The sequence below is a fragment of the Rousettus aegyptiacus genome, unplaced genomic scaffold (genome assembly GCF_014176215.1).
Source record: "Rousettus aegyptiacus isolate mRouAeg1 unplaced genomic scaffold, mRouAeg1.p scaffold_m13_p_15, whole genome shotgun sequence".
NCBI lineage: Eukaryota > Metazoa > Chordata > Mammalia > Chiroptera > Pteropodidae > Rousettus > Rousettus aegyptiacus.
The window spans coordinates 50,470,482-50,493,394 of record NW_023416290.1 but is presented as its reverse complement, the minus strand read 5'-3'; the positions used below and the strand labels follow the sequence as shown (position 1 = coordinate 50,493,394).

Genomic DNA, 22,913 nt, shown 5'->3' with positions numbered 1-22,913 from the left:
TATTTGACATCTCCTCTTAGACATCTGACTTCTTGAATTTATCACGTCCAGAATAAAACTCAATTTCCTTCTCCAAAACTGCTTCACCTGCAATGTTCCCCAACTCAGTTAATAGCCACCATCCTTCCACACATAGTGTATGTTTATTTTGTCTTTTCCACCAAAACGTGAGCTCTGTGAGTGCAGGGGCTTTGACCGCCTCACTGCCGAGTCACCAGGCAGGAACAGTGCTTGGCCCTCTGCTTTACTTGGGAACGAGAGTGGTGTGGCAGCGCTTTGTCCCTTGAACCTCAGCACTCCGCATGTGTCTTCTTTTAGGGCAGTTGTCTTGCTCAGGGGGCCTAACTTTGCAAATGGTAGGCAGGCATGTAATAAATGTTGGCTGGGTGGGTATGTGGATGGATGGGTGGGTGGGTGAGTGGATAGAAGGAAAGAAAGAAGGAAGGAAGGAAGGGAGGAAGGAAGGAAGGAAGGAAGGAAGGAAGGAAGGAAGGAAGGAAGGAAAGAAGGAAAGAAGGAATAGATAAATGGGCAGACAGATAGATAGACAGATAAAGTAGGAAAGGATGGGTGAAACCTGCCTCTCTGTAACTTATTCAGGGCACATGACCAAGACTTCTTCCCTGAATGGTGTATATCTGGTATGTCTCAGGCTTCCAACCACCAGCGATCCCATATAAATGAGATCACATCTGTAGTGATCTCATTTATATAATTCATGATTTAAACATTCACCAACACTAACTCCAGCTTTTTAAATAAGCATACTCTACTAAGAATTTCTATAAATCCTCAGATGTGCTCAAGCCCCTATTAGCTTGTGAATCCTATGCAATGTCATTTCCTACTTCAAAGACCTCATGAAATCAGGACTCACAGAGATTCAGAGCCACAGCCCACAGATGTTATCATGTTTCTTCCACTCCATTGCTCAGAGCCGACCGTTCAACCACCAAAATTTTAACCTGCCAGGCCACTGATCTCCACTGTTCTCCTTCTACTGCCCAAGACTAGCCACTTCCAAGGTTCCCACAGAGCCATGATGGGCCCCTAGTGACACGGTTTTTTCCTTTCATTCCCCAAAGACGGGGTTTTCAAGAGGGTGAAGGCGTGAGGCCAAGGGTGCACTGCACGGACGGGCAGCAACGAGGAGGCCCACCTCATACCGTACCTACCGCCGGAGAGCCCTCTCATCTCCGGGGCTCGTCATCCAGTCTGGTACATTCAGCCAGACGTCTTCTTCACTCAGATGTCGTTTTCTCTCAGGCACCTGTTTTTTCTCTCATCCAGCAGATTGCTTTGAGGATCCCTAGCCTATCAGACAGGCCTCAACGTGTCTGAATCCGAAATGAGAACGAGGTTCACTTGGCTTCTTTCCCACGGGCTCCTAAACCAGATGTAAAACTAGACAAGTGTGTCCAAAGTTCTTGAACATTCTGTGAGGAACAGTAATTCCATGGACATTGTAGAATACACAGAGGATCTAACAAAGTCTTATTTCTGACCCAATCAAAATAGCCTGTTATGAGTGTTTGAATGAGCCCTACATTATTTAGAGAGGGCTAAACCGCTGGATTGAGACTGACCAATAATTCTGTGATTTAGCTAAACATACTGTCTTGTAATGAACAGTTTCACACTATACTTTTCACACTATACTTTTCAGGCGGGCATGCGACTCGGCTCCCTTGGGTTATTCAGGAATCTAGGCTGATGGTGGCTCTCCTATCTTCAATGGATAGCTTCTGAGGTCTTCCTACTCATCATCATGCCATCCCATAAGAAAGGGGGAAAAGGTGTGAAGGAGGGAGCAATGTTTCACAACTAAGTCCTGGAAGTGAGCACATAGTTCCCCTTACAATCCAATGGTGAGAACCTGACCATATGGTCCCACCTTGCTGCAAAGGAGACTGGGATATGCGGTCCCTGGCCAGCAGCCGCAAGTCAGGTATAACTCTAGTACCCTAGAACAAGGGACAGTAAATTATAGCCCAAGGGTCGAATCCTTGAGCCCCTGGGTTTTGTGAACAAAGTTTTACTGGAGCACAGCCACACCCTCGTTTACACATTATCTATGGCTGCTTTACCTGCTACAGGGGCAGAGCTGAGCAGTTATGACAGACCTTAAGGCCCGCAAAGTCTAAAATATTTACCATTTAGCCCTTTAGAGAAAACATTTGCTACCCCTTCTCCAGAAAAAAAAATGGAGAATGGATTCAGTGGGACAACTAGCAGCCTACACTTACAAAATTTATCTGGGAAATTATTATAAAGACACAAGGACAAAAATATCTCTTGAAGACTCTTTTGTCATACCAAAAGACTAAAAGCAACTTAAAAAGGACTATTAAATTTTGGACCATGCACACCACAGAACACACATAACATTTAAGAAGAATGAGGAAGTTCAATATGTACTGATTAGAAAATATTCAAATATATTAACCTTAAAACATAAAATGCAGAACAGTATGTTTAGAATGTTACCCTTTGTGGGGAGAAAAAAAAAATTGAATACATAACACCTATATGCTTGCATGGGCATAAAAAAACTCCTCGAAGGATATAAAGAAAACTAAAAACATAAACTGTTTCTGGGTAGGGAAATCAGAAAACTGAAGGACAGAATGGAAGGAAGTTTACTTACTTTTCACAACATACCTTTTTAGATAGTTTGAATTTGTTCAATGTACATGCACCATCTATTTTGAAAGTAATTAAAAATTAAACCTAGTAAAACCACATACACAAAAGAGTTTGTCTTTATCACTGACCACTCTTCTGAAGGACAAACTCTTTCTTAGAAGCCGTGTAATACCTTTGATCAGGACTCCTCAGTCCCGCGGCCCTGTGAACCACTTTCCTGTATTTGCTTCTCTGCTCCACTGTATGTCAGAGTCTCAGAGATATCTTATTTCTGTTTCATAGTCAACTCACGAAATCTATTTCAGTCCCCTCTTTTTCTTGAGAGTTCCTCTTTCTAGACAGTAATGCCTAGGGTCATGCCACCCTGAACATGCTCAATCTTGCCTGATCTCGTAAGCTAAGCAGGGTCGGGCCTGGTTTGTACTTGGATGGGAGACCACCTAGGAATACCAGGTGCTGTAGGCGTTAAGTAAAATAAAATAAAATAAAATAAACAGACAGTAATTATCAGCATTTATTCAGTTCTCTCACATCTTGAGTATAAAGAAAATTCAATCTGACCTCAGAGAAAAATTACGCACAGAAAGGCAAAAATAACAGTTTCAAAGCCTGATAAACAACTGAAAAAATATTTCGTAAGGGAATCCACCTTTCCATTGAAACTTACAGTGATCCAACTCACACAAGCCAAAGAAAAAGAGGCATCTACTGGTTTATACAATTAGAACGTTCAAAAGTTGGGGCCGGCTTGAAACAAAGTAGACGTGGATGCTCAGCAGTGCCCGTGGGGCTGTCGCTCTGCTCTCGGCACCGGGGGCTGCATTCTGCAGTCGGACGCTTCTCCTGAGACAGCAAGGTGCCCGAAGCTGCCCCGAACTCCCAGGCCCCGAGCTTTGCAATCCCGACAGTGAGAGAATTTTTCTCTCTGAACTCAATAGAGCAAACCCAGAGAACACTGTGGCAGGTCATTCTTAGACTTGTCCAGAGGGAGGGTCCACATGTGGCCTGGCTTAGGCTACATGCATTTACCTTTGGGCCACCAGGACTATGTGAAAAGTGAGAGGACAGAAGGATTCCCCAAAGGGCACTGTAGGAGTGTTAGATAGAAGAAACAACAAATTGTCTTCTGTTGCTTCCAACAAGCCAAGACTATGGCTGCTGGATATTTTAATGGGCTCAAAAGCATAAACCTTGTGCCCTACCTGGTTAAAAGCAGAGAGGGTTTTCTATTTTAAAGTAAGGTGGCGGGGCAGTTCAAAGTTACATACACACATTGTCTGATTTGTCTGTACCAGACATGATTTTAAATACCAGATGGGAAACTTGCTCATAAATAGCCAAAGCGGTGGGGGGAGGGGAGAAATGCAATTTGTAAATCAGATTACAATCCTTTGGTCCCTCCAAAACGTTTTGCTCAGGACAAAGTATTTCCATGATGCAGTCTGCCAAAATGTACTGTCTTCATTTGAGCCACATACTTTTAAAATCACCATCTGAGACTCAATGGAGATATCTAAGTATGAGGTCTATATTTAGCTCTAAATTAAAAAATAACTTAAGGTTTGGATTTGTCTTCCTCTTACCAAAAATCCATTCACTTTCTCCCAGAATCTTCCTGGTCAGCTGAACCAAATGGATATGTGGTAATTCCTTAGACTGCTTGATTCTTCAGTAAATGATTTCAGTTGTCTCTCCACAGCACAAGGCTAAGGTCAAAAGCTTGAATATCCTTGCTATATGAAATTACTCATTTTTACAGTAGAATCATGAACACATAAATGAGAGCTAGTGCTATGTGCCAGTTTAATATCAAACATCTTTTATTTGGAATTATACGATTAAAGCCAAATTTCCAAAACATCTTCAAGAAGGAAGACTGATATATGTATCTTAAAGCAATATTCCTCATCTACAGCTGAGATACTCTTGGGTATCTCAGGTCATCAAGAGTGACACAAAATCTTAAAAATAAAATTAAATCAATTTTATTGGGGAAAAAAAACATATAAATAGGTCAAATAACACTCAAGCCTGAAGGGGCTGCAATCTTTTTAAAGAACATAATAGTCCGACAAGACTAATCCTTACTGCTGATTCAGCTCACAATATCAGCCCTCTGCAAGCAGCAACACAATCACTAGCAGACATCTACGGGGACCTCTCATGGGTATTAGAGATTCACTGAGCCGGAACTCACAGCGCTGCCCTCCAGGAGCTTACAGTGTAGCTGGAGAGAAATAAACAACCAGAACGGACACGATGTTCACACATCTATCACAACAAAAGCAATTACTGGCATAAGTCACCAAATGTTGTAACAAATGAGCCATAGGAACATCTCAACAAATATACACCATATCAAGTTTCAACCTGATATCAGAAAACGAAAACAAAAACAAAAAACATTTTTATTTAGTTATTTTTTTGTTCACTCATTTTTCAACTGAACTGAATTAAAAGAGGAAAACATAATTCCAAGCCAAATGTACCATAACATTTACTGACTCGTTCATGTTTTAGAATTTCTCCACGGTTCTACATCCAGATGTCAAGTTCAGTAGTTCTGACTGCCAAACCGATGTACAAATTCAGACAGCGAGTAGACAGCTCCCCACCCTACCTCTGGATCCATACTGATAAAATCATTCAGGTTCATTTTGGAATCTAAAAAAATACATGAAAGAAATGTCCACTGAAAGCACAATTTTGGTTTAACAACAATAAAACCACCCAGAAGATCAAAAGTAGAAGAAAATTATTCCATATCGCTTCTCTGGTATTCTTGTTGCAAATGTGTAAACTTGATCTAATCATGACAAAACATCACACAAACCCAAAATGAGGGACATTCACAAAATAACTGACTAGTACTCTTCGAAAGTTTAAAAGTTATAAAAGTAAAAAAGAAACTGTTACAGACTCTGAAAGAGACCAAGGAGACATGACAACTAAGTAGCCTGGTAAAAAAAAAAAAAAAAAAAATTAGTGGGAAAACTGCAAAATTTAAATTAGGTCTGTAAGTTAATAGTATTATGACAACATTTTGTACCAATTGTATCATTTTCTTGGTTTCAGTAATTACACTAATGGTTTACTAGATACTCAGAATCTAAGTATATACAAGAACTCTGTCCTATTTTAGCAAATTCTCTAGAAGTCCAAAATTATTTCAAAATAAAAGGTTAAATGAAAAAAAATGCATAAGTAATCAAACTGCCAATTTATTGGATTCAACTGTCAATTTACAGGAAATTCAGAGATACGAAAGAGATACAATTAGCAGAATCCAGACTCGGTTTTGTCAACAAATAAATTAAAAGAAAGAAAAAAAAAAGTTGGACAAGGAATCTATATATTAAAAAGACCACCTCACACCACAAAAAGCAAGACAATCAGCAAAACCAGAAGTTTTGCCGAAGTCATCAGAGAGCCGGGATGCAGGATGACCAAGCAACCCGAAATGAAGGAAGATGGGCGCCTCCAAGGAGGGACGGAGGCGTCTGTCCTGCTTGTCTGAGGTCTCTGCCAGCCTCCATGTAAGTCGGCAAGTGAGTCAGCTCAATTTTGTAACAAACTGCTAACAGAAACCTCAACTTCTGAAATACGATAGAATTTGTTTTCTAGGACTTCTAAAGAATAAATAGAAAATGATTACTACCTGCAGGCGTTCATTACTTAAAAAGATCAATGTATAAAAACAAAATGAAAATTTAAAAATTGTTAGAAGATCAGTGTGAAACACCTGAGCATTTGCCTACACTCTCCCCACGAGGTACTGAAACGCTTCCATTTACATGACATCAGTCCTCGAGCTCGACTCAGAACAGTCAGTGTTACCACAACACCTCTGAGAGCAGGCAGCTGAGAGGTGTGTGCGGGCCAGCAGCGGCAGAGGGCTCGGAAAGAGACGCAGGCCAATCTGGTCGACGCTATAATTCAGCCCAAGACTTGGCAAATGTCTTCAAAAACTGAGTCATCGAAAGCTGGCACTGGAGCTGAGTCTTCGGAGCAAGGCTATCAGACAGTAATCTTAACTTCCTTCTTATCAGGAAAAAAAAGAGGTCCTTTCTTTAAAATAAATACATTAAGTGCTAAATTAAAAATAGTGGTCCTGCAGACCCGTGGCCGCCAAAATCATTAAACGTATAGGCTTAATCACGATACACAGTATATCAAATGTACTAAATTCTAAGTCAGAAGGGTCAATCCCCGACTGAATGCAGGGGATGGAGTAAAGGTGCTATCAAAATACCTGAAACATGCATTAACTTAAAGCTTCATGTTTTCTTGAACCATTTTTTCTTTTTAACCTTTTTTTTAAAACAAAATATTACTAATTAGCTAGAAGTAATTCCCACTTAACTTTGGATGTATCCTTTGATAAATACAGGGCTTAAAGTAATGAATTTACCTTATGAGAGACCATTACAATGTGGTTCATTATTACATGAGAAACCAGTTACATTCACCCCACACTTGAGAGCAGATTCCTTTCCGTTTCAATCTCAAGTTCAGGAGCCTCTGATAAACTCATTACATATGCAGCAAGGAAAGACATCCCCTCCTCATAAAACAAAAACCTTCCTCAAGCACAGCGTGCTGACCCTGCCACTCTCTACAGCGGTGCCCTTGACCTCCATGCACTTCGGTTTACACATTTATCAATGGGAAAAATAATGCTTCACTCGAGTTATAGTGAAAGTTAAACTAATTGAAAAACGGGCTGGCGCAATATAGCACCTGCTGGGTAGTAGTCATCAAAACCCCAAAGAATGACTCGAAGAGCATGAGGGCTGATGAGGTGATGTTTACTGAACACCTACGATGCACCAGGCTCCACGTTAGTGCTCATGTTGAAAAGACAGACGGAGAGCTGCCAAGGCACATGTCCAAGACCACACCCTATACAGCAGGTGTCTAAGACTGGCAGGCCGACCACGAAGCCCTCTCCTAACCCAGGGGCTGTCCCCACTCCAATGCTGAGCCCGGGGAAGCAGGCTGGTGGACCAGAAAGCAACTCCCACGTAAATTTTAAAAACTGAGAGCCTTTCACAGGGCGCCTCAAAAACCAGAGTGTGAATCCTCTTTTAGTTCACTCTCTTCAAAGACGCCAAATGTATTTTTTTTCCTTTCTTTCTTACCTAACTCTGAATACTTCTGTCCCACCTTTCTGGCACACTGCACAGCCTACAGAGCACTTTCACACCGACAGAGTCACTCACGTGATGGGATGATCTCACCACAAATGGCGATGTTGTGAATTACAACTATAAATAATGATTCAACTCGTGTGGATGCCAAACAGTCGTAATAGGGTGAAGAACCCTTTATCCACTCAAATCACAAAAAATTATTCACTGGACCGATGCCTAAAAGCACATAAACGGGGCGAGTGGTACAATAAAGCCTGCTAGCTGTCGCTTCCTCCGAAGGCGCGCTTTGTTCTGAGCCAGGGAAATGACGTTTCATATATCACCATAAGGCACTGGGGATCTTTTTCACCATAACATGAAACCCTGCGACGGCGAGGTGCTACTAGTCACTGTCAAATGACACACACGTGCAGACTTCCTGGAGTCCGGGGTCCCGGGAGCAGCTCCACTCAGCACTCTAGCCAGCGTCGCGGTCCTGCTCCTCCACACCTTTCCTCTCCTGTGGCTTCTTGTGCCCTCCAGTCCCGCTCTCTGTGCCTCAGTTTCTGAATCTACTAAATACACAGAACTACACTTCCTCGTGCCTCCTCACCACTCAGGGGGTTTACCGCGAGGACAATGCGATTTTTGTCCTCGGTTAAGGGAAAAGGCTGGTCTGCCCAGGGGCCGGAAACCTCTGAGCAGGCACCTTTGGCTCACCTCCAGTTTCAATGCAGGGGTACGACGGGGGAGGCTCTCTCCAGTTCCCACTGGAATCTTTCATGTGAGACCGGTCAGAAGCAAAGTTCTTCAAATATGAATCTGCACGGATCACTCTAAATTTCCTGAAAATAAATGGACATTCATTTATCTCAGGGAGGTATCGCAGCTCAAAGTCTTACTCAGTTTTTACAGAGACTCATTTTCTATGGCGTGCACAAAACTACTGCAGGCATTTTTGTGCTCTTAGTTACACGAAAAAATATGTGCAGTCTTATCGCCTGGTAAAGAAGCCAAGAGAAATGGTCAGATGAAATCCAAAACTACAAAGGCACAGAGAGATATCTGGCTGCCATGATTTACTCAAATGTGGATCAGGGGCAAAGCGCGGGATGTTCAGGTGCTGCCATGACTGCCTTCGCAAAATTTGGTGTCACAAGGCACCCCACTCCATCACCCCAAACTGCACACACCCGGCCCAAAGCAAGAGTATCAGAGAAATCCCCAAAATGACTAAGAAAATGTTTGGGCTCTTATCACACAAATTTTTAAAAGACTGCCAACCTTTTATACGATGAGCCATCTTTAAAACTTTAAAACATTTTGAATCTTCAGTGTAGCACATCATTCTCAAATATCAACTCAATGGTGATGCCAAGACAAGCGATCTTTACAAAACAAATGCAAAAACAAACAGAACAACTATATATATCTGTCAAGCTCTCACTTCAGAAAGTTTAAAGATCCGTCCTGAACTTCCTCACCTTCTAAACTGTGGATGGATATCCTCATCAGACTTAAAGGCATCTTCCACATAAGCATCAAAAGCACAGGGAAATGGCAAGACAGTATCGAGATCATAAATGAAGCTCTGTCCTCCACTTGAAACATGAAGCAAGACAACATGGTAATCCTAGAAGTAAAAGTTGCTGACGTTAACCAAGTGACTTTACAACGGTGAATTCCAAGGTGATGTGATATATAATGCATGTAAATCACCAAAAATGGATGCAAGACTAATACAGCCCTCCTCATCAAAGTAAAATAAATCAAACAATAAAACCCAGAAAATACACCAAATGTCCAGTGACAGAGAACAGTTACATAAATAGTAAAAATGTTCATCTATATTAAATGTATACCCTCTGACCTAGCAATTTTACCTCTAGGAATCCATCATCCATAAAAATGGCCATATACATAGAAAGGCATACATGCAAAGAAAATCTCTGCATCACTGTTTATAATAGCAGAAATTCAGAAACATCCAGAAGTCCGCCAAGAGGGGAATGGTTAATAAATCACAATGCAGCCATTTGGTGGAATACTACATAGCTGTTAAAAAGATTTTGGTAAATTGATGTGGAAAACAAAATTGTCCATGTCATCTAATTGGATAGAAGAAAACTGCAAAATATACATATTACTTTTTAAAAGCTATATACATAGCTATATATATACATATATAAAGACACATGCACACTCAGAAGTACGATATGCATGCATATGAATACAAAGGAAAAGTCTGCAAGATCCTTTAATCTATTAACAAAAGGGACTGCTGAGGTTACCCTGGAGACGGTGAAGGACTTTAATTTCTTGTTTTATGCTACATTTGTAATTAAAAGAAAGAAAGTGTTGGTTTTGGTTTTCTTTTTTTTTACGTCAGCTAAGCCCTCATCTGCAACTATTAAGGGAGGATGATAGCGTTTCTCCCACAGAGCTTGGTCACCGCACACACGCATGCGCTCCCTACCACTCCCAGACGGCGGGCACTGCTGGGAGCGAGGTCAGGGAGGTTATCACCAGACGTGAGGGCATTCTGGTGCTCCGAGTTCCTCAGAAGAAAAACACTGTCACAGAGAACAGCTCTGCGAGATAAAAAGTAGCTCCATCACATTAGTACAACATTCGTAACACCGCCTCACATTTCCAGTACTTCGAAGCTTATTAAGCGCTTTTCTCCAACATTATTTCATTTGACTCTGTGAGGTGGGAAAGATCACTGAGACCAGCGATGCTGTACTATCAGAGCCTTCGGCTCCAAGCCTAGGAAAGCAGAACAGGCGTCAGAAACAGACGCGTATTCCCTGTACTCCCTTAACGCATCCTACCCTCCAGCTGCAAGCGAAGACATGGCGGGCCGGTTTCCTCCCCCTGGGCTCATTCTCGTTACTCCCCTCCGGCTGCAGCACCCTTCTGTGCCTCTCTCCCACACCCACCACTCGGGCTCTGGCTCAAATGCTTTCTCCCCCAAGAATCTCTTTTTGATAATCTCCCACCCCCTGCCAGAAGTAGTTTCTGCCTTCTCCAAAATCCGTTTCTCTCTTGACATCTAACTCATATGACAGTTTTTTTGAAGTACGTATGCCCTATTATTTGCGGGAAATTGCGCTGTTGAAATATAGGTACAAAGATGGGGAAGACAGGGCCTTGCCCTCAAGAAGTTCCTGAAGAAGTGAGTGGGAAACATGAGTCAACTATCACTGGAAGAGCATGAGGATGGGCTGGGACAAAAGCGTCAGGAGAGCGTGCAGCGAGGCTCGCCCGGTTCAAATCTCAGCCCCTTCATGTACCAGCCTTAGTTTCCTCTTTTAGAAAGGAGAGGTAACTATAGCATTTACCTCGGTGTTACTGGGAAAATTAACAAGATTACATATATAAATGCTTTTTAAAAAGCCAACCAAGAAACAGTGGGAACAGGGGCCCAACAGCCAAGGAGAGTTTCACTGCAGAAGGGCTGCCGTCACTGAATCTCGCCCGAAGAGGAGTGCTTTCCAGAAAGAAGAGACGACTGTGCAAAGACACAAATGACGACTAACCACACTCTTCTAGTTAGTTCCGGTCCGCATTCCTACACATCGGACGGATGACGAACTCGAGGGAAAGTAGGCCTCGGCTTGGAATCACTTTCATAGCTCAGACGTGGCACCAACAAATGCAGATTGAAGTAGCAGCCTTGCTCTGAGTTGGGCGTGGTGCTTGCCCAACTGCCAGGAAAGGCCCAGTGGGGCTAGGGGATGGGATGGCCACCGAGAATGATCTGCTCCTTGGTGTCTGGTGTCTCTACCCGCTTAGGGAGGCCTACCCATTTCCTACAGCAGCACAGCAGTGAGGCAGACACACCTGCCGGAGGGTGTGGAGATACCTCCTGCACCAGGATTTCCCACCCTGAGCCGCTTGAGATGTTGTGTAAGGGGACCACGACCACAGGTCCGTTCACTGCACGCTTCCCTAAGACAAGAAGACCACAACTCAAAATCGGCTGAGAGGTTCAGCACTGGGGATGATTTCTAGGGCAGTTTGCAGTGTTGCTAACAATAAGCTAGTGCTTCTTGAGCACCAGTACCACACTGTGTCAGATACCAGGATAATGCTTGAAATGTATTATCTCATTTAGGCTTCACAACCCCACTGACCACAGAAGGACACAGAAAAAAGAAACAGCACATCCAGTACACACAGCCCTCTGGTGGGAGGACTGGAGCCTAACCCATCTGCCTCCCTCGGCCCACGTTCCCAGCCCACCCAGCGCTGCTGAATTTAGGCTTTAATGTTAGAGTAGCAGACAAGCTGCTGGTAAAGGAAGCCACACCATGAGCTCCATAAAGCCAGGGATCAGTTTATTTTGTGCCTGGCATATAATAGGCACTCAATTAATGTATGCTAAATGAATGAAGCCAATTAAAATGAAACCTTATTTTAAATAAGTAACAGAAACTAGATGTTTACTACATTATCATAAACAGAGTTTTACTTCACCTTCATATTTATCAGCATAAACAATTCTGTTCCTCAGGGGACCACGTTAAGACAACACACATATGTGCACTTGAAAGAATCCAGGCCTGAGACCCAGTCCTACCACCGGTCAGCTAGATGACCTGAGCTACTCACTTTGCCTTTCTGGGCTTATTTCTTCACCTGAAAAATGAACATGTTGGAGTAGATCTGTGCTTTCCCAATGCCAGTCATGTTCATTCAGAAGTCTGCGAAAAATATTAATTCCTGAACCCTTCCCTAGATCGACTAAATCAGAAACCTGTATTTTTGACACAGTCTCCAGATAATTCTACTGTGCAGCTGGACGATATATTCTTTCCAGTGCTAAATGGATAAGAGTTCAGGAGATCACAAATATATCTTCCACACAGATCATTAAAAGTCATTCCTGTAATAATTTCAAAACTAAAGAAAAACATGCCTGCTAGTGCTTCTATCTTGGACCAAATAACATCTCTTCTCAAAAGGTCAACTGAATAATAATTATCATTGCCCTTCTCTACTGCCCTATCATTTCTGCTTTACCAAAACATGAAGACCACTCAGAGACAATGACTAACGCTAGGAAGCTCTCTCTCTCTGTTGACCATCTTACCCAGATGACAGGTCCATCTCCAGGTCTTGCCTGCTGTTTCCAGATAGGTATCTATAAAACACAGGAAATTTCATAAGCCATGACTTCAGTTAAACCACTACTAAATTCTTTAAAGCAGGACGTAGTTCCATAGTGTAGTGGTTAGCACACCTGCTTTACACGCAGAAGGTCCTGGGTTCGTGCCCCAGTAGAGCCATGGTCCAAGGACTATGGCCATGCCACCCTGAACAAGCCCGATATCTGATCTCGGAAGCTAAGCAAGCTGAGCAGGGTCTGGCCGGTACTTGGATAGGAGACCACCTAAGAAGATTAGATGCCATAGGCCTAAATGATAATAAATTTTTTAAAAAAATTCTTTAAAGCAATACATAAAAAGAAAATATTTATAAGCAACCAACAATCAAAGTAATAGAATGAACAGGTAAGAAGAAATCCAGATCTTTCCACAAATCCTTCCAAGTGTCCTGAACAACGACAGAGCAAAAATGTATTACACGACATTCTCCGGAGAGCAGAAAGAGACCTGAGCTAGGAGTCAGAAAGCCTGGCAGGTTCCAGCCTTCTTTACCACTTAATTATTCATGGGACCTCCCTGACAGCTATTAAACAGAGACAGCTGTCTGAACCTTGCCCATTTCACGGGGTTCCCATTAGGATCCACTAAGGTGATGCTTGCAAAGTGCTTTACAAAATATAAAGGGCTTACTTTTTTAAAACTTCATTTAAGTTTACTGTAGTTCTATTTAAACTCCAAAAACAAAGAAATCTTTACCTTAAACCTGAGAGTATGTGTCTCCAACTTAAGCAATTTTAAAAGCTCTAACTTAATACCTAAAGAAAAGGGACTTAATCTATGTGAACATATCACCACATACTTCCTTACCTACAACTAAAGAACTAAATGCTCCCTAACTCAACCGTGCCCTAGAAGGGAGAAAAAAATCTCATTAAAAAACAAACTTTAAAATGTTGCTGTATTTTATAAAGCACATTTTAAAACAGTACTAAACCCTTGCTATATTCAGCTTATAATGCCATCCTAAATTCTTTGTTTTCTTTCAGCAATCATTCCCCAACTTACCATCTTCCGCTCATTAGATATGAAGACAGCGTAACATTCTTCTAAAGGATACTGGTCATGGTTTTTGATGTATTCGCAGAGCTTCCAAATATTTTCTTCACTGAAATAAAATAATTGTGTAATCAAAAAAATTAAGCAAGAATGCTTTGTGTCTTTCAAATTTGAACAAAAGATTGATGACATTTAAAAGTTGGAAGAGACCTTAAACGCCATTTTAGCCAACTACTAGCTAACATTCAAACCACCTCTAAAACATCTCCAACAAGTAGTTAATCTAACACTATACAGGGCCTGGACTCCTCTGCAGACAAGGAGCTCACTACCTCCCCCATCAGTGTCTGTGTATGGAAGCATTCTGCAACTGATAAAACGCTACGTCAATATTCTATAAGCTTTGGGTCCAGGGACTTAAGATTCAGCTGGAATTCCAACTCAGCCACTTACAAGATATGAAGCTTTGAACATCATGACCTCTTTGAGTGCCTGCTTTTCTCATCTGTAAAATGGGCATCATCACATCTTATGACAGACACTTGATAAATCTTATTTAACGTTGGTTTCCCGCTCCCCTAAGGAATGGGGCAGGGTGGGGGTTTTGGGAAGGAGGGCTCCTGAGTGGAAAGGACTGGAGTGGTTTTATGTCTAGGAATTCTTCTAGGGGTGCCCCCGTGAATGGGATTCTTTCCCTAAGTCCCTCTGCTAGGAGCAGGTCCTGACTTTTAAAAAGTTCTCATACTGAACTAAGATATATCTTCCTATACCTCTGCCTCAATGAATCTCTCTCTTGTAGGAGAGGCCTTTAGTTATTTGAAGCAGTGATCAGAACCACCCGAGTAAAGCATTGCCCAGCGCACCAAACCAAACCAGACTGGCAGCCACAGTCACACTCCTGCACAGGCAGGCCCGGTCACTGCTGGCCGTACTCACAGCTCAGCCTCTAGGTTCCTTTTCCTAATGAGTCACACGTCTCTGCTCAAAATCAGCTACACCAACACTCTGTCCACTCATGTGAATCAATCTGTCGAAGCCTAATTTCCAGGCACGCTACCTGAAAATGAAGCAAGGCACGAAGATCATTGAGGACTGTCACCATTTTATGAAAAGACACACTTCCAATTTATAAGTCTTGCCCTTGTCTACCTGCCTTGATGTACCATACAACTAGGCTTAAAGTACCAAAGTTGAGAGTCCATATTTTTCTGCCATGATTTTCTTTTTCTCTAAAATACCTAAGAAATCTTATGGAAAAAGTGGTGGTAGAGGTAACAACAGATTACTAACCACTTCCATAGCATATGTAGTGTGGAATAACAAGAATGTAGTTTCAATGGAACATATAACATGTAGTAGCTAAAATTTACTCTGGATGTTCTAAGACAGAGCTTTAAGGAGACATTTATCTGTTGCCTATAGGGTTGACCACAAGGCTCCCGATCTTCAAGAGCCCATGAAGTACAAAGCACTGTGCTAAGTGGTTAGAAGATATGATAAATTAGAGCTTTTGGACTGTGAGAGGAGACATACAGATCCATAAATAAGCATGCATCCAAGAAGGCCATAAAAGATGCATTAAAAAAGCATGTAAGAGGAAGTTGTTAATTTTGAGGGATGCGGGGAGATGGAGGCAGTGGTATTTCCTTATTTGTTCCTATTCTCCCCATGCCAAAGATGAGCATAGAGTTAAGGCAAAAAGTTCATTAATCTATATGTACCACAAGCACTATTGGTAGGCTGAATATACATGTGGCTTGTACGTACTTTGTTATTACTTTTCAAAAATGTATGAATGTTACAGAGAAAAAACGAATTTAAACATAAGAGTTACTGAATTTGTTGTCCCATTTTACATCCATTTCTTTTCAAAAATACGGTATCATGTAGGAGGATCTCATGAAATGATGTTAATAAAAAAGAGAGCTTTATATACTTGGAAACATTGGGAGTCAGCTGGAACAGAAAGAGACCCATTTTAGTGTTAGTCTCAGCACCCATTAAACTGGTTTTAAAAAGTGAAGAATGATGATAAGAATGTCCAACCTGTCAGTTGATTATTGTGGCACCAGCAAGACTAACAAGACAGCTTAAGGGCCGACATCCTGCAAGGGTTCCTGGTGATGGGCTGAGTTCAAGGAGGAACGTGGCACACAGCAGGTGCTCAGCAAATGATTGAAAAACACAAAACAATTACAACAGGATCAAAACCGCTCTGCAAACCACACAGTGACACACAAATACTGGCCGCCACTATTATCATTAAGCTGGGTCTTGAAAGATAAGTAACATCTGACAGAAGCTAACAGTAGTAGAAGCAACATTTGTTTCTAGCTAGAAGAACCTGCAGGAGCAAAGGTAATAAGGTGTACCTCTCTGATGTGTCCAGACAGGGTAAAGCACTGGTCTCGGTCAGAGACGATTTTGTCCCTCAGGGAACTTTTGGCAATTTCTGAAGAATTTTTGGTGGTAACAAATGGGGAGAAGATACTATGGGGTCCCTAGTGGGTATAGGCCAAGGATGCCGCTACACATCCTACAACACATAAATCAGCCCCACAACAAAGGATTAACCTGCTCAAGATGTCAACAGAGCCACACCAGGTTGAGACACCCTGGGGTAGAGCAGAGAAGGCAGGTGCAAAATGAGGTTTTGGAAGAACAGATGAAGATCAGAGATCTTAGAGGGCTTGCTATGCTCAGGGGATAGACTTTATTGTCTATGCCTGTATTCTTTGAAATGTGATCGACAGATCAGACTCAAGATTCTTCAACTGTGCTGCTGACACATCCAGACTCTCTGGGGTGGGACCCTACAAGCTGCATGTTTTACAAGCTCCCAGATGATTTTCTGGCACATTCAAATGCAGAATGGCTTTGAGCAGTGTGAAGCCAGAAAAGTTAAGGACCTGACAGGAGAGGTGAGAGCTGGGCAGAATGGCCTGTAAGGAAGGACAGGACCAGGCCCCCCAGCAGCTAGCCAAGGTCTATGAAGAAACATTCATCTCCTATCATTCTTCCACCAAATCGCTCCACTTGACTGTGCCAGCCTCCTTGTTATTCCTACAATGGTCACGGGACGCTTCCTTCTCAGAGCCTTTGCATCTACTGTTCCCCAACAGAAATGATCTCCCACCATATCCATGAAGCTCTTGCCCCCTTTTTCTTCAGTTCTCCGTCCAAATACGTTTATTCCTAAAATATCCTAATATAAGGTAGTAAGTCTCCATCCCTTACCTTGTTTTCTTTTTCTCATAGCACTTAACACCTAAACATGGTTTACTTGTCTGCTTTCCCCCAAACCAAATCGTAAGAGCCATGAGATCTTACCAGTTACTTTGTTTTGTTCGCAGCTGCATCCCTAGTAGCTAGAATGGTGCATTACTTATTCCAAGTGCCGGATAAACATGTATTAAATGAATGAATGAAACAATGAATGGACATTAGGGAGAAGAACAAATAGCATTTCAAGAAGAGGCAGGGCAGAAATAAAGCACAATACTTAAGCAAGGACTCCGGCATTACAGAGGTCCGTTTCAGGACTACCACTTGCTAGATGTGTGAGGCCTTCCAGTGATCAGTCTTTTCGTTAGTAAAATGAGGGATATGACAGTAATTGAACATATCTCTTAGGCATAGGCAGAAACAATTAGCACTGAGCCTGACATGCATCAGAGCTAAACAAATGTTAAGCTCTTGGTAGCACTGGTTTGGTGACCTGCTGAATGAGGAAAAGGTAGTTTAGATGGCGCTAAGGTTTCTTGTGCAGGAACTTGAAAGTGGGGGAAAGTAAGTGTGGGAGTGAAAAGGGCCAAGCCAGGAGTGGTGATTCGGCCACAGAAGTGGCCTAGGACAGGGGTACGAAGTGTGGACTCCAGAACCGAACTTTACTCGTAAATCCCCATTCCTTCGCTCACAAGCAATGTGGCCTTAGATGAGTTACTTTCACTACTCCGTGCTTCAGTGTTCTCATCTTTAAAATGGGGATAATAACCTACCCTCTAGGGTAATTGTGGGCCTTAAATGAATTCGTTTCCATAAACCACACAGTACAATGCTTGGCATATAGCAAGTGCTATGTAAGTGTAACCATTATTATAATGACATGTGGATTAAGATCATGGTTTCTAGTACAAGAGGGCCTTGTACCAATTGGATTCCTGGATGCTATTAACTGGGTGACCTTGGGGAAGTTACTGCAAAATCTCTGGGCCTCCTTTCTCTTCCAAAAGTAAAACGACCTTCACATCAACGTGAAACCATACAGGCTTAGGCAGAGTAATTTCCAAAGACTCTTTGCGCTCCGTCCTCGCCTCCAACTCTCCTCCTGGTCCCCCAAGAACTAAGCTCTGCTGGAAAATGCCCAAGCGAAAAGCGCCAGGCAGAAGTAATGCAATGCCGACCCCATCATTCCTGGAGAATTCTGCCCCACCTCCATCCAAAGCCCACGCTCTACTCAGGAGCCGAGGCTGCTGCCATTCCCGCTCCCCCTCCCGCCAAACCGGGAAGCCCGCCAGTCGCGGCCCAGAGAGCCCCGAGGAGGGGCCGGGAGGAGGCGGGGCCCAGCTGCGACGTTGCAGTGGAGCTAGCCACCGAGAAGCTGGTGGTTGCGCCCGCGCTCCCTCACCAGTAGCAGCTGTTGTAGACACAGGCGTCCCGTGGGGGGCTGGCCGGCTGGTAGCGGGCGGCGGCTGCGGTGGCGGCGGCGACATCCCCCTCCATGGTGGCTTGGGGCAAGGCACGGGCCTGAGGAGAGCCAAGCGGACCGGCTATACTGGCGGGCCTCAGAAAAGGAGCTGGCGTACGCCAGTCAGCGCGGGTTCTCGGTGCGGAGTGGGCGGATCCCGGGGCCGCGGGTGCAGTTCTCGAGGGGTGGAGCCTGGGGACAGGCAGGCGGAACCTGGGCGGGGCGAGCGGCGCAGGTTGCTAGGGCACGGGGGACGGGGAAAGTTCCGGTGGGCGGGGCTACGGGCCGAGTGGGCGGGTCCAGGGCTCGCGGAGCAGGTTTGGGTGGGCGGAGCCTGCGGGATGCGCAGGGCGCGTTCCGGGAGGGTGGAGACAGGGCAAAGTGGGCGGATCCAGGGTGAGGTGACCGGCTTGAGTTACTCGTGGACCGAACTCCGCGAGGACTGCGCGCTTCCGGTAAGTTCGGCCTGTACCGGTGGGTGGAGCCAGAGTCGGGGCGGTGCTAGCGGCGCGGATTCCTGGGGAGTCGGGACCGGTAGTGCTGGGGTTGGCGGTCTGTGGAGATCAATATGCTGGAGGAGAAAAGAGGTCACTGCTCGGCGACCTGGAGAGAAGTCAGGGGAGGACTTCGAGTTGGTAAGCCGCCGGACCCTGAATAGTGCTTCCTGACTCTCCTGGAGGCGTCTGAGACCCTTCCTTCTTTCTAGGGCCAGGTTGCCAGCGGTGGAGGAACCAGATGAGATGCAGAAGACTGGACGTGTGCGAGTGTAATAAGAGAAACGTTTGTGAAAAATGAAGCTTTAGCATTTTGATCCTAGAGTTCGCGAGAGCCAGGGAGAAGTGTGTGGGGAGGTGTGGATAATTCCAAATATGTCTGCATCAAGAATGGTCTTAGAGATAGCACCCTAAAAGCTCACCGTATTGCAACATTTTTAAAAATAGAGAATTGCATACATTGGCTCAGAAAGATCTATGGATTCCTTGATAGAGTAAGTAAAAAAATTAGTTTTAGAAATCTACATAGTATCCATTGTGTTAATCACATATATTTATTTGCTGGCAGTCTGGAAGGAGAGAGCCAGATTATTAAAACAACTTACCTCTGGTGAATGAATGGTATGGAGTATTTTCACTTTATGCTTTATAGCCCTCTGAATTGTCTACTTTTGCAGTGGACATATACAGCTGATCAGGGTACTTCCCATTATACAAACTGAAATTCTTGGTTTATAGGCCATCTACAGTAAGATTTTCTTAATTTCATGAGCTCTAAAGCCCATAAATCCTAAAGACTTTGAGGATAAGTCCTTGCGTCGTCAGTTATCAATTTATTGCCTCTTAGCTCTGAATACACACTTCTATAGGCTCTATGATACTGAAATTCCTCTAACCATTTGTCCTTTAAAGTGAGCATGATGTTAAGCCTTTTCATTAAAGTGTGTTGCAGGAAGAAGATTCCTGCAGTTTCTGGGACAGCACGAAGCTTTGGAGTGTGAATATCCAGTGGGGTCTGCCCCAGCCACAGGCCCAGATGTAGTCTGTCTGCGACCTTGCAGCTTTAGCTTGGCAATAACCTTTCTGCAGCTTTCTTGACACAGAAACCAGAGCCCAGGGAGGCCTGTAGCAGCCACCAGCCCATACTCCTGCCCTTCATGGCCTGCACACAGTTACTTGTGGCTTTCAGGCCCACACACTGAGCAGTCTGTCCCTCATCTTTATCAAGTCTTTCCTTCCCTCCCAAAGCATTCTGAAAGCCTTCTGCCCCTGCTGGCTCCCAGACTCCCAAGGCATCCCCGGTTGATAATCGTGCCTTTCTGCCTACTTCTCTACCATGCTTAAGGGAAGTTAAATGTCAAGAATTAACTGAGATAAAAGTGTAACTATAAGATGTAAAGAAACTACATGGGCTGAGGAAGGGTGCTCAAGAAGGAAAAATATGAAAGAGGTTTGGACCTTGTTGGAGATGGTGTGGGTTGGTTACCAGACAGCAGAGTTCACCCATTTACCCAGGCTAGAGGTGGTCCGAAGTTGCTGGGCAAACAATAGAGAAGAGGAAGAAGAGAACTAGTAGTCTCTGCCATAATGGGCTTCTTGATGCTTTAAACTTTCCCTTATAAGAAGAAATTACTTTTTAAATTGAAAAAATAGACATTTTAAAAATTCATATGATTTTACGGTAGAGACCAAAAAGGGATATGCTCTCAAGTTCAGGAGGTGCTTAGAACCAGATTCTGACCTGCAATGATCTGGAGGGGGAAGAAATAAGAGATGCATTCAGAGAAGCCAATAGCCAATGAAATCAAGATGTTAAAGGGCAGGGCTTTGGAGGAGGGACACATAAAAGAAAGTATAAAAAAGGGCCACAAATATGAAAGGGGAGATTCAGGAAGCCTTCAGGACATAATACATAAGTTTAATAACAAAAAGGTTTTATTTTTATTGGGGGAGGGGTTATTCGTAATGCTCAATATTAAGAGCTAGAAGAAAAAGGAAGAGATAATCCAATTGCTTGGGACCACATGATTTGATGTGATAAGACAACTGAAAGAAAACAAATAGCCAATGGCTGTTTTGTTCTCTCAAAGAAGATGATCCTCGAGCTGTAAAGAATAAGGAAAATAGCCTTAAGAGGAAATTAAAATCAAGATAAGGTCAGTGATAAAAAGCACCAAATCACTTAAAATGGGTTACAAATATTCAGATCCAGATAAACATATGCCAGCATACTGAAAGTGCTTAACGTTATGACCCCAAAGCCTTTCTAATGGATCTTTGAGAAAATATGTTGCAGGAGATTACGTAAGACTAAATATGAATACTTGCTATCTTGAGTTTCATAAAAGGAAAGCATATGTGTTCCGGACACCATATACCCTGGTGAACTTGATACTTAATTCCCAGGATGGTTTGTGACCATGAAGAAAGATGATTACTTAGGGGACTTCAGTGGTTTACCAAAGCCCATTTTATGCCAAATGGACCTCATATCAACTTGTTAGAAGAATTAATTGATCATTAGAATAAGATAATAGCACAAACAATAAAATTTGATTCCAACAAAGCAGCTGGCCCAGTTATATTAGTCATGACTCGTTACTCGTTCAAAGTCCAGGCAGAAAGGCTATTTATTACCTCGTTTAACAAGAAGGACAACTGAAGTGCCTCTAACGGTCAGAGGATAAGCTGCAGAAAGCAGGGTCTCATGGAATCAGAAGCAGAACTCATCTCCCAGGCCTTCTTTTCTTCCTGTTTCAGCCTGCTGCTCAGTGCTTGGCTTCATTCTCAGGTGACCTCACTTCTTGCTGTATGGAGGATGGCCACTGGCAGCCCAATATTCATATTTTCCAGGCTTGGCAACCCCAGTGGAAAGAGAAAACCTCTCTTTCCTCATAGCAATCACACAGAGTGACTTGTACTTTTATTTTTTACATTTCTGTACTGCTTGAATTTTTCTCATGTGTTACTTTTTAACAACAAATTTTTAAAAATAAAAAATTTTCTATCAAATTATCAAATTAACATAAAGAGCTGCATGGACAGACTATTGCTCATTTAACTTTTCCCCTACTATTGTATATTAGTTTGTTTTCAAATCATTCTATTATAAATAAAGCAGCAATCAACATCTTTATATATAAATCTTGATCTATGACTCTGATTATTATGTTAGGATGGAGTGCTAGAGGTGAAACTCCTGGGCCAACAGTTTTAAAGGTTTTCCAGGTCTCTTGATACATGTTGCTATATTGCTTTTAAGAAACGGGCCCATATCAGTATCGCATTATTATTAAAAAAAAAAAATACTGGCCAAAAAACTGGCAGTCCCATTGTTAGTTTAATTTGCATGTATCTGTTACTACTTTCTTGTACTGAAAGGGATAATTTCAGTATAAAATGGTAAGTGATAAGGCAGCAATGTCTACGGGAGCTCTGAGGGAGCACAATCCTATTATTATTCATCTTACTTAGAATGGGGTAGAAGAGAGGCAGTATTCCCAGGGCCCTCTGCATAGACCAGCCCATGCCTGTGTTATTAGGGAATGCTGATAAAGAGGGAAAGTCTGAAAAGCGCATCGTAAAACCATGACACATCTTCCCAGCTCACTTTCTGTGCCCACAAACCCTCTCTCCCGAACCTCCATCCCCCAGATTTTAGAGGAGTGTCTGTTTCACATGGCCTCTCAACATTCTTTTTGTCAGTGTCCATTCTAGAAAACCACTGCTAAAATTCCTATTTCTGACTCAAAGCCTCTATATCAGTCAGAGTTCTTGGTTGCAA

The 22,913-nt window shown here is 43.0% G+C and overlaps 1 protein-coding gene, 1 long non-coding RNA gene and 1 pseudogene across 5 annotated transcripts; 2 read left to right on the top strand and 1 right to left on the bottom strand.

The window, feature by feature from the left end:
- Positions 1-2,992: 2,992 nt before the first annotated feature.
- Positions 2,993-3,111, top strand: LOC118612173 (annotated as a pseudogene).
- Positions 3,112-3,146: 35 nt separating this feature from the next.
- On the bottom strand, positions 3,147-18,791 carry NTAQ1 (N-terminal glutamine amidase 1). 4 transcript variants are annotated; one of them, XM_036232998.1, is made up of 7 exons: positions 18,576-18,686; positions 14,885-15,005; positions 13,958-14,057; positions 12,877-12,927; positions 9,263-9,411; positions 8,499-8,623; positions 3,147-5,310 (listed from the first exon to the last, which is right to left on the bottom strand). In XM_036232998.1, exons 3-7 carry the CDS (start codon positions 13,958-13,960, stop codon positions 5,201-5,203), a joined length of 438 nt encoding a protein of 145 aa, XP_036088891.1. In that variant the 5' UTR covers positions 13,961-14,057; positions 14,885-15,005; positions 18,576-18,686; the 3' UTR covers positions 3,147-5,200. The 4 variants fall into 4 exon arrangements, with proteins under 4 accessions (XP_036088891.1, XP_036088892.1, XP_036088890.1 ...); XM_036232999.1 differs by lacking the exon at positions 18,576-18,686 and adding an exon at positions 15,995-18,550; XM_036232997.1 differs by lacking the exon at positions 14,885-15,005 and having other exon boundaries at positions 18,576-18,791.
- A 305-nt stretch (positions 18,792-19,096) lies between these two features.
- LOC118612010 lies at positions 19,097-22,845 on the top strand. The gene is made up of 2 exons (XR_004954650.1): positions 19,097-19,270; positions 19,342-22,845. It is a non-coding gene; the product is annotated as an uncharacterized LOC118612010 (long non-coding RNA).
- Positions 22,846-22,913: the final 68 nt, after the last annotated feature.

Coding starts and splice junctions, on each gene's coding strand:
- NTAQ1 (XM_036232997.1), bottom strand. CDS start 18,670: ATGGAGGGGGATGTCGCCGCCGCCACCGCAGCCGCCGCCCGCTACCAG. Junction 12,928..13,957: donor TATCTAATGAGCGGAAGATG/GTAAGTTGGGGA, acceptor TGTGTTTTATAG/ATACCTATCTGGAAACAGCA. Junction 8,624..9,262: donor ATCCATCCACAGTTTAGAAG/GTGAGGAAGTTC, acceptor ATTTATTTTCAG/GAAATTTAGAGTGATCCGTG.